Source organism: Falco naumanni, chromosome 9, assembly GCF_017639655.2.
Source record: "Falco naumanni isolate bFalNau1 chromosome 9, bFalNau1.pat, whole genome shotgun sequence".
Lineage (NCBI taxonomy): Eukaryota > Metazoa > Chordata > Aves > Falconiformes > Falconidae > Falco > Falco naumanni.
Window position 1 is genome coordinate 53,367,842 of NC_054062.1, and position 13,044 is coordinate 53,380,885.

The following is a 13,044-nucleotide window of genomic DNA, read 5'->3' on the forward strand; positions in this document are numbered from 1 at the left end:
TGATTTAGAACAACTTTTAGTGTATATGGGTGGAACTTACGTTAAAAATAGGAAGCACAATTTTGGGGATGGACTACAGTCACAGACTTTTAATGTAATTGATGTCTGATTTGCAACAGTCAGGCTATCAGTGAATGTGTTAGCGCAACTAATTCCCTTAATACCATTAACACCCTACCTGTATAATTACTGAACAATTCACTGTTCTTCTTCCAGGGTATTTGACTTTTTTAGTAGTTTTCATAAAATCCTTTAGTATTCATTAAACAATTTGATCATAACCATCAAGAAGCTTGATAATCTCCTTGGCAGCATAGTCAGTTATTTTAAATGCTGTAGATTTGCAGACTGTGTTTTGGTTTAGACCCTAGTAAAAAGATGACACCTTTTCCATCTATGTAATGTATGAAGCTGACAGCATTTGTTCAACTGAATGCTTTTGGCAGCCCCTGTAACTGGCTGGTCAGAATAGGCTCTAGGCCACCAAAATTTTTCAAGGGCATGGGAATAATGTCTAAATGGTTTTACAAGAAACTACTTGGGTTTTTTTTTCTCCTTAGCTTCTGTTCTGCCTTCTTTTTTTTAACAGTGGTTGGAAGATAAATGACCCCTGAAGACAGGGAATACTGTAATGATGTAAAATATCCGAGAAAAGATACCCAGCCTACTGGGCGTCACCTTTAGGGAAGGAGGAGGACAAACAACAAGCAGTTACTTTGCTAAAAAGTACTTAAATGGCATGCAGAGGTTATTAAGCGGAGAACATGGTTTGCCTGTCAGGAGCGTCTTTGGGGAGGTTGACTTCTTCTGTTCATGCAGTGAACAGTGGCCCCCTCAGAGGTGTCAGCTATTCACTTCTAGCTCTCGGGCAGCAACAGTTGTGACCTGGGCTTGCATTGGTCCTGTGGGCACAGAGCAAAAAGGCACAATGTTGTCAGTGTGTTCTGGAACAGCTTAGCGCATTGCGTGCTTTGGCTGGTTTCAGCTGGAGAAATGTGTAAGCATTTTGTAAAGGTGAGTGGGATCGTTACCACTGTTGCACAGCGCTTGTGTCCTGAGGCAGCTGTGCCAGCCTGGCTTTGCTAAGCCAGTGCTATGTGACCCCTATGTGCAGCAAATTCTGCCTGTGGCTAGGAAACTTGTCCACCTCCTGTGGTGTAATTGTCCCTGTCATCAGCCTGAGCACTGCAGAAGGAACTGGGCAGTTCAGTGCTGTCTTGTTCTTTGCACTCCTGCACATCATCCTCCACGCCATGCTGTGCAACTTCCAGCAGCAAAATCTGCACACTTGTTAGAAGTGGAAGCAGACGTTATGGGGGAAGGATGTTGCAAAATCCCAGGGTTTGCAGAGTTTGCTCTAGTTTCTAGTGTTTAAAGGAGAAAATCGTATTTGCAGCTTGAAAACAATCCACTGGAATCAAGATAAAAGAAATAAGTCTTGTAAGCAAGACTTGATAATCAGAAACCACAGTGAACTTGGGGGTGGGGGAGGGAAGCTTTTCATAGGGAGGCAGGATTCACTGAAGTCCCGGTGCCAGTTATTATGCCTCATCTCTTAACTGTGAATAGTTACTTGGTACTTAACTGTGAATGGTAACTTGGGTCTTAAAATATTTTAGTTTAGGCTCCCATCCTCTTTTTCAGTAAAAATTTTCTTACCCCAAAAACATACCTTGGAAACAAGGAAGGAAAGAGGCTGTCTGGGGGAGGGTGGAAACAGATTGTGAGAATAGTGGTTTGGAGCATTTTGCATGTGATGGGTAAGAGTTTAGTGCTTAACAAGAAATTGGATGATTTGATGAACTAGATGTTACGCAAATTAGAGAGTATTCACAGAATATGCAAACCAGATTGTTGTCCCACTTGTATAAAGTGCCCAGGCTCGCAGCCTTAATGTCAGATCACAGGAAAAATATATGGGCAAACAAGAAGTTTCAAGAGCATCCAAGAAGCTGTTTGCAAGGGAGGGCTGTAGGGGCACATAGAAAGGACTTCCGTTGATTGATTTATTTAATTAGGGTTTTTTTTCTTTTCACCTCCTCCTTCTCCACTCCTTGTACTTCTCAGCTGCACTGGGCCTAGAGTCTGGAGTGGGAGGAGTTCAGGAGCTGGAGCTATTGAAAATCTTTACTAATTTTAGTAATGATCTTCATGTAGCATTCATGGCAGATGGTCATTTTAGGTGAAAATGTGGAGGCAGAGGTGGTTGGGTTTTTTTCCCCCTAATGCAGTTTTCCATGTTGCTTAATGTGTTTGACAGTATTTAGAGCCTGTATCTGTAGTAATACAGAAGTTAAAAGTTTACATAAAAGTTAAAGGTCATGTTGGTATTGCTGCATGGAAACTTTGTGTATTGCCCTTTTGAAAGAAAGAAGAAAGAAAGAAAGAAAAGGGGGAAAAAAAAACCAACAAACCCAGAAAGGAACATCACCCAAAAAAACCCCACAACCACTCAGAAAGGTGGTGGTTTAATTATTTTAGTGGACTTAGTCCTGTTTGACTAGAAAGTATGACTAACCCAAACGCTGTGTTACAGACACCAGCAAACCTTGCCAGTTTAGATCTTGGACCTTTTTCCATTGGTGCATTTCCCTCAGGTGGGTTTGTTTGGGGTTTTTTTTGTTTGTTTCTTTGAAGCTGTAGCCTGACAACAAGGTAGTGATGCCTGCTGGCGTGGTGTGAGGTGGGCAGGGAGGAACTGAAGCCCCCGCAGCTGCTCGCCAGGGGAAGGCGCGGGCACGGCTGGCGGGCACGGCTGGCGGCCCCGGGGCTGTGCCTGTGCTGGGTGCCCGCACTGGGTGCCTGGCAGCCGGTAGCCAGCCCGGCCCTGACATCACAGAAACTTGTGGCATCCTGCGCCTGCCGCGAGCAGAAAATGGGTCTCTGGCACTCGCCACCTCCCTCTGCTCCACGGAGGAGAGACCTCTGCGGCGGTGGGTGAGCAGCCTGCCTGCTGAAGCAGGGGGGTGGTGGTGGCTCCCCAGACCCCGTTCCCTACTGCCTGTGCCACCCCTGTCAAGATGCTGTAGGTGCCATGTCCTCGGGGAGTGGGGCCATGGCGAATGGCTGTTCGGGGAAGTTTATTCACGGCTTTTATTTTGCAGCGTACACCCCAAGTAAATGCCTCTGGTGTACTAGTTTGTGTAGGTTCTTTTTTTGATAGTGTGTATTAATGCATAAACATAACCTGTACTTGGAAGCGTGTTTTTCCCTTACTCTCAACTTGTCTTACTGTTTTCTGTCTCATATGCTTTGTTAAAAAAAGACGACAAGCCAAAACAAAAAATGCACCCACCACGCATGCCCCACCACCCACCACCCCACACACACACCAAAAAACCCTACCTGCTTAAGCTGACAATTTCTCATGTATGTGCTTCATCTGACTTTTTGGGGGAACCTCCAGGATACAATGCTTTCTACTTCTCTAAACGAGACTTAAAGATACTCATGTCTGAGTTTGAAAAAATAAGTGTATGTACATTCTGGTAGTATGTTTTTTTTACAATGCTCTGTCAACTGCAGGCTTCAGAGTAGCGATGGTTCTGGTTTGGGCACATTTAAAGGGCTCTGTTTTGCCCGTCCTTCAAAGGCGGCTGGGGTGGAGAGGCATGCATGAGCAGACCAAGGAGCTCCCCCTGGGAGAGACCAGCCAGGCTGGGGAAGGAGGGGTATCAGAATGTGATGCAGACTGCAGACAGTGATGGGATCTCTAAACAGGGAGGAAGATGCTGGGCACTAGAGTGTGGGTATCCTAGAGCTGGGAGGACTCCTGACCTGTGGCAGAGCCCTGCCGTGAGTGCAGGTCTGGGAGTACCTTGGGGCAGAGTAATAGGGGAGGGTGTAAAGCTGCTTATCTGGCTGATGATAAATTGTTCCTGTGTTATTTTGTAAGGGCTTAGGAAAAATCCCTTTATTAAGGAATTACTTTAAAATGACTCTATGGTATCCTTACCAGTAAAGAGCCAGTTGTGGAGTCACCTCTGCTGTGCATAGCTGACAAGTAATTGCAAGTCAGTCTCTTCCTGTACTTAGTTTACTGCATACCAGTACCTTAAAATTTAAGTAGCAATTGCTAGATAATGACTTTCTTGGCTGTGGTCATGCTCTGGTATGGTAATGCACTGGAGGTGATATTCAGCTGTGGATGCTCAAAGGTGCATTGAGGCCATGCAGCAGTGACCCATTCACCCAGGCTTTTCTGTCTTTCAACAATGACTTTATGCCCCCGGAGCACAGTTCTGACTTGCAGGCACAGCGGGAGCACTTCTCCCCTCTGTAGGTTGGATGCTAGGGGTTGCTTTGCTTGTGAGATGAAGGCCGTTAGTAACGGTTCCCCTGGAGAGCCCTGGGTGCATCCTTGCCCGCGCTGTCCTGCTGTGGGGTGAGGGCAGGTCCACACTGGCCACAGCAGTGGCAAATCCCCTTCCCCTCCCCTCGCTGTCGCCCCGTGGTCCTCTGCCTCACGTGCTTCGCTGATCTCTGCTGCTCAACCAGTGAGGCAGATGGGTTGCTACCAAACCTCTATTGTAAAGTCTTGGAACAACTCGGATCGAGTCTGTTGGGTTGTTCACATAGACAGACTATAGATAACATCACTAAATTTTCCTAGATAGGGGGACTTAACTCGGGTTCCACAGGCAACCTTATTTTCAGCATTTCTTAATTATAGAACGCTTTAAGATTTTAATAATGTTCCTGTGTCATGGCTGAACTGTAACATCAGACGTTTCACGTCAATAGAAGACAACTCTGTCTCAGCGACAAGGAATTTCAGAATGTTTCAACCAGAAAACCCCACTAAGGCTGTCACAGACTCTTGTATCACATAACAAGAGCTAGGAGTTGGATTTGTCAGCTAATGTCACATACAGAAATACAAGGAGCAGGCTTATCTGAATGGCTGCTGCTTGCTTATGCTCTTGTATAAATATTTTTTCTTTTTTTTCCTTCTTCAGACTTACAGAAATTTCAAATACTTGGAGTGCATTAGGACCACAAATGCTAAATTTACTTGTACATATTGCACGCTTCATAAGCAAACTAAAGCTCATATTTTGATATTTTGACTATATTTTTTAAAAATAAAAAAAAGTAATCCTGGATATGGGAGATCAAGGCTCTAGTTCTTCTTCTGCCTTGCTTGGATCAAGGTCTAAAGATGATGCCTTCACTCCTGTGCATGCATTACCCTCTGAGAGCCTCATCCCACCGTTGCAGGGCTGGCTGGCTGCATAGCGCGGGGCAGGGCTCTCCCAGCTCCTGCCACAGCTCCAGCAGACCTTCACCTGCTCTGCCCTGCGTCACGCCGGGCTTGGGGCACCCCGGCTGCAAGGGTGCCCTGCTCCACCCTGTCCCCTTACCTGCCCCCTGTTCAAATAGACAAAGTCCTGTAGGAATGGAAAGAGGTGAACTTTGTAACTTTCACCAGTTTTACTTTACTGAACTATGTTGGAGCATCTTGCTCAATTACCCATATCCCCAAATCCACCACCTAATCATAGCTTCCTTTACACTATTTTTTGTTTGTCCAGAAATAGAGAATAATGCTCAACTTTGTAAAAACATTGTGCTACTGTAGATGCAAATTCAGTGTTTATGTGATCTTGTATATGATCTTTAACCTCTGGCAACTGTGAGTTTTCAGCTCTGAAGCATTCATTACTCAATATTAGGTACTGCTTGTTCTTTTATAACAGTAGAAAACTAGTAAAACTTAATGAAGCGGAGCCAATTTGCTCTTAGTTGGAGGGGATTTATTATATGAAAGGATGTAACTAATATTCAGGTATGTTTTTTTGGTTTAACCTGCAAGGAATGCCATGAAGGCCTTTCCATTGCTTATTAAGCTAGTGCTGTTTACTCATTAAAAAATGGCATATATTTTGATTTTGGTTGGTTTGGGGGTTTTTTTTGTGTTGTGGGGTTTTTGTGGGGGGCTTTTTGGGGTTTTTTGTTTGGTTTTTGTTTGTTTTTTTTAATACCTGCTGTGATTTCGAGCTCAAGGATCTGAATGTCAACAGAAAACCTGTGTCCTGCATCTTGGTTCAGAGTCTGACATACTTTCTGCTGCTGTAGCACAGTAAAGTTGTTCTCCAGTGTTTTCTCAAGGCAGGGCTCCACATTCAAGGTTCCCTGTTACTCATCATCCATAAATGTGAGATGGCTGATGCCTAGATCTTATTTGAAACCATTTCTTTTACTTTTTTCTTATCAGTTTATTAGCTTTATTAGCTGTGTAAGAAGATATCTTAATGAAGCAAACTGTTGTAACCGTTAAAATTAATAACACAGTGTGCCAGCATGTGTGTTTTGCAGTATTCGCAATAGGTAGTCACTGGATGTGTTGCTCTGAAAGAGTAAGACTTGGATACATTTGCTTTACAAGATTAAATAGTTACAACTGTTTTCTAATTATGGTAATTTCATAGCGCTATCCAAGTAGATAAGATCAGGAATTGGAAGCCAAAACTGATTTGGAGCAATAAAGTACATGGAGAGTTGGGACTGCATGTTGTTTGGGGACCACAAATGACCCTTGTTATAAAGTTGGACTTCACAGGGTGTGTTTGGTTAATATTTATGTCCAAGATAGTGAAGAAAATGAACCAACCAGTTAAACTTCATAAAGATGCTTGATTATTAGTTCATTGCTGGTGGATTCTGTGATTGCAGGCTGCTCTCAGGTCGTCCCTTAAGGCAGTGCCTTAGGAAGAAAGGAGCATCTGTACAGGGACACTTGTTTCCATTCTGCCACGTCGTTCCCATGCTGTGACTGTGGGCAGAGCCTCCCCTGTGCCACGGGCCAGGTGACATGTCCCACAGCCGGTGCTGCATGCCCCTGTCAGCTGGAGCACCCAGGGAGCCCACTCGGGTGCCCATCTTGCTGCCTGCAGTTCGTTAAAGTTGAATGCTGTTGCACATAGAAGTTGTTCATCTTGGACTTTGGTTTTCATGGCTTAGCATGGCTCTGAAGTTTCTGTTTAACAGTTCTTGCTGAAAATTAAAGTAGGCATTCTAGACTTTTTGGAAATTGGAACATCTTTCCTGAATGTTGATAGCTGTAGCCAAAAACTGCTTTTTGTATGTTGAAAACCAGTTTAGATACAAGACCTGTTCAGTGCTGTGTTTGGTGTTGGACAAATTATTTAAGAAAAACTCTTTCAACAAAGCTTTCTCTTAATTGCTTTTAAATCTATAAAATCAGCTAGTATTAGTGTAAGCTTTCATAGTAATATCAGTGTCCTGGTTTCAGCTGGGTTGGACTGAATGACCTTCTTAGGAGCTAGCACAGTGCTGTGTTTTGGCTTTGATGTGAGACTTTTCAGTTCCTCAGCCCTTGTTTGCAAAAAGGCTGGAGGGGCACAAGGAAGGGGGAGGGGGCCCAGCCAGGCCAGCTGACCCAAACTGGCCGAAGAGGTGTTCCATCCCATGGGACGCCGTGCCTGGTATGTCTGCCCGGGGGATGGCCAGGGGGGCAGGTCAGTGCTCAGGGACTGGCTGGGCATGGGTTGGTGTGGTGAGCAGTTGCATCGTGCACGACATGTGCCTTTCTTCCTTTCCCTCTGGATTTTATTCTTTCCTTTCCCCTTTTCATTATAACTGTTATTGTCGTCATTGTTATTACTGTTCTTTCTTTTTTTATTCTATTTCAATTATTAAATTGTTCTTATCTCCACCCTCTAATTTTGCATTCCTTTCCAACTCTCCTCCCCCATCCCTCTGGGTGAGAAGGAGTGAGCAAGCGGCTGTGTGGGGCTTAGTTACCAGCTGGGATTAAACCACAACCATCAAATATATATCAAAGGAGAAGTCTGTGCGTGTTCCAGTTGGGTATAATTTCTTGGGTTCCAGGGGTTTTTTTGTTTGAGTTTTTGGGGTTTTTTTGCCATCTTGTTCTGTAGTCCACTTTGTTTTTTGTCTCTTCTGCCCCTACCTTCAGTTGAATTTTACATTGGGTCCTGCTCTAGCTCATCCTCAGTCCTCGCTGATTATGGCCTATTTTTAAAGAAATATTGCTACACAGCATAGTTAGGCAGAAACTGGCATTAATGAGCGAACTAAAGCGCACAAAGATCCACAAGCATGTATGTGTGAGGGAATATTTACTTTTTTCCTTTAGATAGTAACACTTGTCAGTAGCTTACCTCAAAATGCTTCACTGAGCAGGTTGGTGTCAAGATTTGTTTCGATGATGGGGAAGACGAGGTACAGACAAGGAAGTGACTTGGCTGAAATCACTCAGAAACCAGCAGCCGTTGTCTCCTTTTTGCAAGTCTAATCTAGCTTAGATTAGAAATGCTAGACTTCACTGAATTTTCTGTGTTGTATGAATAGTAGCATGCTGTATTCCCCTTGGTCTAGTGTTCATGAACTGTAGCCAGGCTTCCCCATGGTCCAGTTGGGGCAGGGCTCACCAGCTGTTCGACTGCCCACTCCCCAGCTGCTGGACCTGGGCTCGCCGCTGCTGCCCCGGCCCTGGGTGCACACCGATGAACAGCACCTGCCTTGCGGCCCGGGATGCCTGCTCCAGGCTCTGATGGAGAGCGGTGTCCGTGGGGCATCCCGGAGAAGTGATGTGTGGCCAGCCGGGGATATGACCTTACTGTCGACTCACCTCCTTGCATCCAGTGGCGCACGGGGCACGTGCTGCGGGGGGGTCCTTCCAGCAGAGACAAGCGGTGCCATGTGCCGGTGCTCCTGGGTCGCGGAGGGACCTGCTGCCGGTCCCTTCTGCTGCGCTCCCCTGAGCTGGCCCGCTATGCTGCCGTCACAAGAAGGGATGCATTGCTGTTGCCTTTTGCTCAATGGAAAGCGGCTGCATTTCAGATTTTGCTACTCTTTAATTCATTGCCTTTGAGCTTGATTTTCTAATGACGCTTTTTGCATGGTCAGGAATGAGGAATTTTGCATTCTGTCATCAGATCAAATGACAATTTCTCTCTACCCTGGCTTAAAAGAAATATTTTTAAAGACCTTTTAACAGTAATGTTAGTCGTTATTAATTTACATAATTAAAGGCATGTGACTGCAAAGGTTTATTGTGTCTACCCCTTTCTAGAGTTGCAGGGTACCAGCAGCAAAAAAAATTAGTACAAAAGGAGAGCTATCTCTGTTATTTTTTCCAGTTATTCTTCACTGCAGTATGGTGAAGTTAGGAGTCTTTCTGGCAATCGTGCCAATCTCCTGCACATCTCTGCCTGCCACCCATCCCCGGTACAGGAGTGGGGGAGGATGCTGTGTCCCAGGTGTGGTAGAGAGCCCTGGACCTGCTGGCACCAAAGCCTACAGGGAGAGGAGTTAGTTTATTATTCTGCTCAAAGCAGCTCATGGAAACCAGGCCGTTCTTCCTCTGAATGGCTGCACGGACAATGTGGCTTCTGTGCTGGGTGGGACTGCCGAATGCCAGCAAGTCAAAAATAACAGTGAATCGTATTTCAGATTTTTAACGTGTTATTTACCCTGTATGCTAGCAGCAGCAGCACATATTGATTATTTCAGACTGTGTTGCCCTTTCAGAAAAAATTAACATAATTCTGTAGCTTGTGTCCATTAATTCACAAGTTGATAAGACATGAAATACAAGTTGTAGAGACTTAATACCCACACAGACATTTTTACATGTGTTGGTTGCAATGCTGAATATAGTTAATGCAGAGAAAATGTATTAGGAGAAAGTAACACTGAATATGTGTTTAAAGCAGCAACAAATTTATAAATACTATATATTTAATTTGGTGCTGTGTTCCAGTTTTTTAGTATGATAATTGCATCCTAGTGCTGACTGTTTAGTATTTAAGATACTTGCTTTTTACAAGACTTAACACTTGAAATAGCATGATGGATTTATGTGTCTCCTGTATTAGATAATTTGTATGTATACCATAATGTGTGTGTTATTTAGATACTTTTGTAAATAAGATACTCCATAAATAAAAATATCAAATGTGACAGCTAATCAGTATTCCGTCATGAGCTAATATGAGATATTTTATAGAAGTGGAAAAAAAACCCACTTAACATTAATTCAGGTGTTCGAACTCTCCCAGTTCCCAGACAAAGATGTTTTGATCACATCAGTGGTGTTAGGTCCTCTTAGAGATGAGTTGGAAGAGGTTATATATTTGCTTTAAATGCCTAGGGACTAATTCCTACTTTAAAAGAGAAAACACTAGCTAAAAATATTTGAGATAATTACTGTGTATTATGAGTCCTTTATGTGCATCACAGATGATGCTCCCCTTATTGGCGTATTACGCTTCTGCCAGCTGCTTCTCAGGTAACAGCTGATTACCCTCCTTTCAGAAATAACACATCTGGATTTGTGTCATTTATGTTATATAGTTATAGGTAATAGTTATGGATACAACTTTGTTAATATTTGTTTATCTGTTTGTTTCAGGTTGTACATGCACACAAGCCCCACTTCATGGCTTTACACTGTCAAGAATTTGGAGGAAAAAACTATGAAGCTTCCATGTCTCATGTGGACAAGTTTGTTAAGTAAGTGTGGTGGGTTGACCCTGGCTGGACACTGGGTACCCACTAAAGCTTCTCTGTCACTCCACTCCTCAGGTGGGCAGGGGAGAGAAACACAGGCAAAACAGTCTCAGCTTGGGGGAATTAAGTTTTAATTTATTGCCAATCAAATCAGAGTAGGGTAATGAGATATACACCCAAATCTCAAAACACATTCCCTCCCAGCCCTCCTTTTTTCCTGGCCTCAACTTTACTCCTGATTTCTCTCCCTCCTCCCCCTGAGCGGTGCAGGAGGATGGGGAACAGAGGTTGTGATCAGCTCATTGCATGGTGTCTCTGCTGCTCCTTCCTCCTCAGGGGCAGGGCTCCTCACACCCTTCCCCTGCTCCAGCATGGGGTCCTTCCCATGGGATACAGTCCTCCATGAACTTCTCTAATATGAGTCCTTCTCACAGGCTGCAGTTCTTCATGAACTGCTCCAAAATGGGTCCCTCCTGCGGGGTGCAGCCCCTCAGGCACAGCCAGCTCCAGCATAGGTCCCCTGCGGGGATGCGAGTCTTGCCCGCCGGCCTGCCCCAGCCCGGGCTCCTCTCCCCACGGGGCCACAGGCCCTGCCAGGAGCTGCTCCAACACGGGCTGCCTGCAGGGTCACAGCCCCCTTTGGGCATCCCCCTGCTCCAGTGTGGACCTCCATGGGCTGAGTGGCACGGCGTGCCTCACCATGGGCTTCACCTCAGGCTGCCAGGGAATGTCTGCTCCGGTGCCTGGAGCACCTCCTGCCCTGAGCTGGGTGTCTGCAGACGTATTCCCATCCCTCTGCCCCACTGCAGCTGCTATTGTGCAGCAACTTTTCTGCCTTCTTAAACAGGCTATCCCAGGGGCACTACCACCATGGCTGATGGACTCGGCCTTGGCCAGCAACGGGTTTATCTCAGAGCTGGCGTTGGCTCCATCAAACACAGGGGAAGCTTCTGGCAGCTTCTCACAGAAGCCACCCCCATACCCTCCCCTGCTACCAAAACCTTGCCACAGCAAACCCAATCCAGTAACTGGAAAATTGTAGTACATAACGTGGTATATAGTTCTAAGCAGAAGTCATTAGATGTGTAAAGTGGATAAGCTTCAAAATACTTTTCAACTTCAGCATGTCATATGACCTTGCAGAAGGAAGTGACTAGGGAAACGCTGTATCTTTGCATTTTTTAAGAAATTGGAAAGTAATTAAAGTCTTCTCTGGCCATGTCCTAGCAAGGTAATCCTGCAAGATATGGAACATAGGTCTCTCTCTTCCCTGTCATCTCCAAGATGAAGCTTATTTTGTCTGATAATCCAACAGTTTCGTGTTTGGAAAGTGTGTTCAGGCGCTGAACTGGGTGTGAGGCCGTGCTCGTGGTAGGTGCATCCAGGGCCTGTGCCGCAGTGACGGTTTCGATGGCAGGTGCCACTGGGGCATGTGGGACAGCGATGCCTGTGAGCGCCGCGCACAGCTCCGTAACAAAAACGCCCACTGGAAGTCAGGGTCGAGAGATGAGCTTCAACTTGACCGTTTGTTCAGGAGGGATCCTGCCAGAGCCACCGGCACATCTAATGCGCAGAGTCTGAAGAAGTGAGAAACACGGTTATTTCTGCGCGGTGGCCGAGCCTCGGGGCAGGAGCAGCGGTGGGTTCGCTCCCGGTGGCTGCGGGGCCGCTGCAGGGCAGGGGCAGCCGTTCCCTCGGAGCACACTGCGGCCGGGAGGGCTTCTCAAACACACACACACGAGAAAAGAGAATCGCTGCTGCTTGCCCAGCAGTTTCTCCGGGCGGGAGGCGGCCGGGCTGAGGCCTGCGTCTGCGGGGCCGAGCAGCCCGCCGGCCCGGGCAGCGGCACCGGCACCGCTGGCCCTTCCTGGCGGCGCTGCGGGGCGCGGCGGTCCTGCACCGCCCGCGGCTGGGCTGGCCGACCGGGGCGGCAGCGCCCCCTGCTGGAGGTGGGCGGCGGCTCCGCCACCCGCAGGCGCGGGCCCTGCCCGCCCCCCCGAAGGTGCAGCTCGGTGCCACCCTGGGGCACCGCGGAGCAGAGCTGTGCCTCCCAGCCGTGCCGGGGGCTCGTTTTGTTGCACCAAAATGCATCCAAATACCAAAGGGTGGTGGCCTCCATCCTCTTCCCCCCTTTCAGGCGTGCCCGGTTCCCTAAAAGCCGCCTCCAAGAGCACCTGACCCCGGCCTCTGTCGAGGCAAAAAGGTGTTTTGACGCCGCTGCGAACCCAGCGTGCCTGCCAGCAGATTGACAGCGTTCAGGAAACTAAAGCTCTAACACTGAGACCATAAGGCCTTTAGCATGAATCACCTAATTTTATGGAACTTTGTGGTCATTGGAGTCTCAAGTCCTTTGCACCTGTGTCCAGATGGCACTTAGGGCTTTCATCGTCCATGCTGACAGTGTAGCCGATGTGGTCAGCTCCAAAGCTTTGGGCAGGTGGCCACAGCATGGGAAACTTTCCTCCCTGGAAGTCACACCTCATTGAGGTGAAGGCCTGGAGTTCCTTTGGGTGATACTGGGGACATCACAGTACAGACAGCGAT

General features: G+C 46.7%; 1 protein-coding gene across 3 annotated transcripts in view; it reads left to right on the plus strand.

Annotated features, from left to right (window-relative positions):
• Window positions 1–13,044, plus strand: part of INPP5A (inositol polyphosphate-5-phosphatase A) — a 262,018-nt gene that overhangs the window by 70,774 nt on the left and 178,200 nt on the right. For all 3 annotated transcript variants that reach the window (XM_040606001.1, XM_040606000.1, XM_040606002.1), the window contains exon 3: window positions 10,403–10,503. In XM_040606001.1, the coding sequence (XP_040461935.1) occupies window positions 10,403–10,503 (101 nt within the window). The remainder of the gene's footprint in view (window positions 1–10,402; window positions 10,504–13,044) is intronic.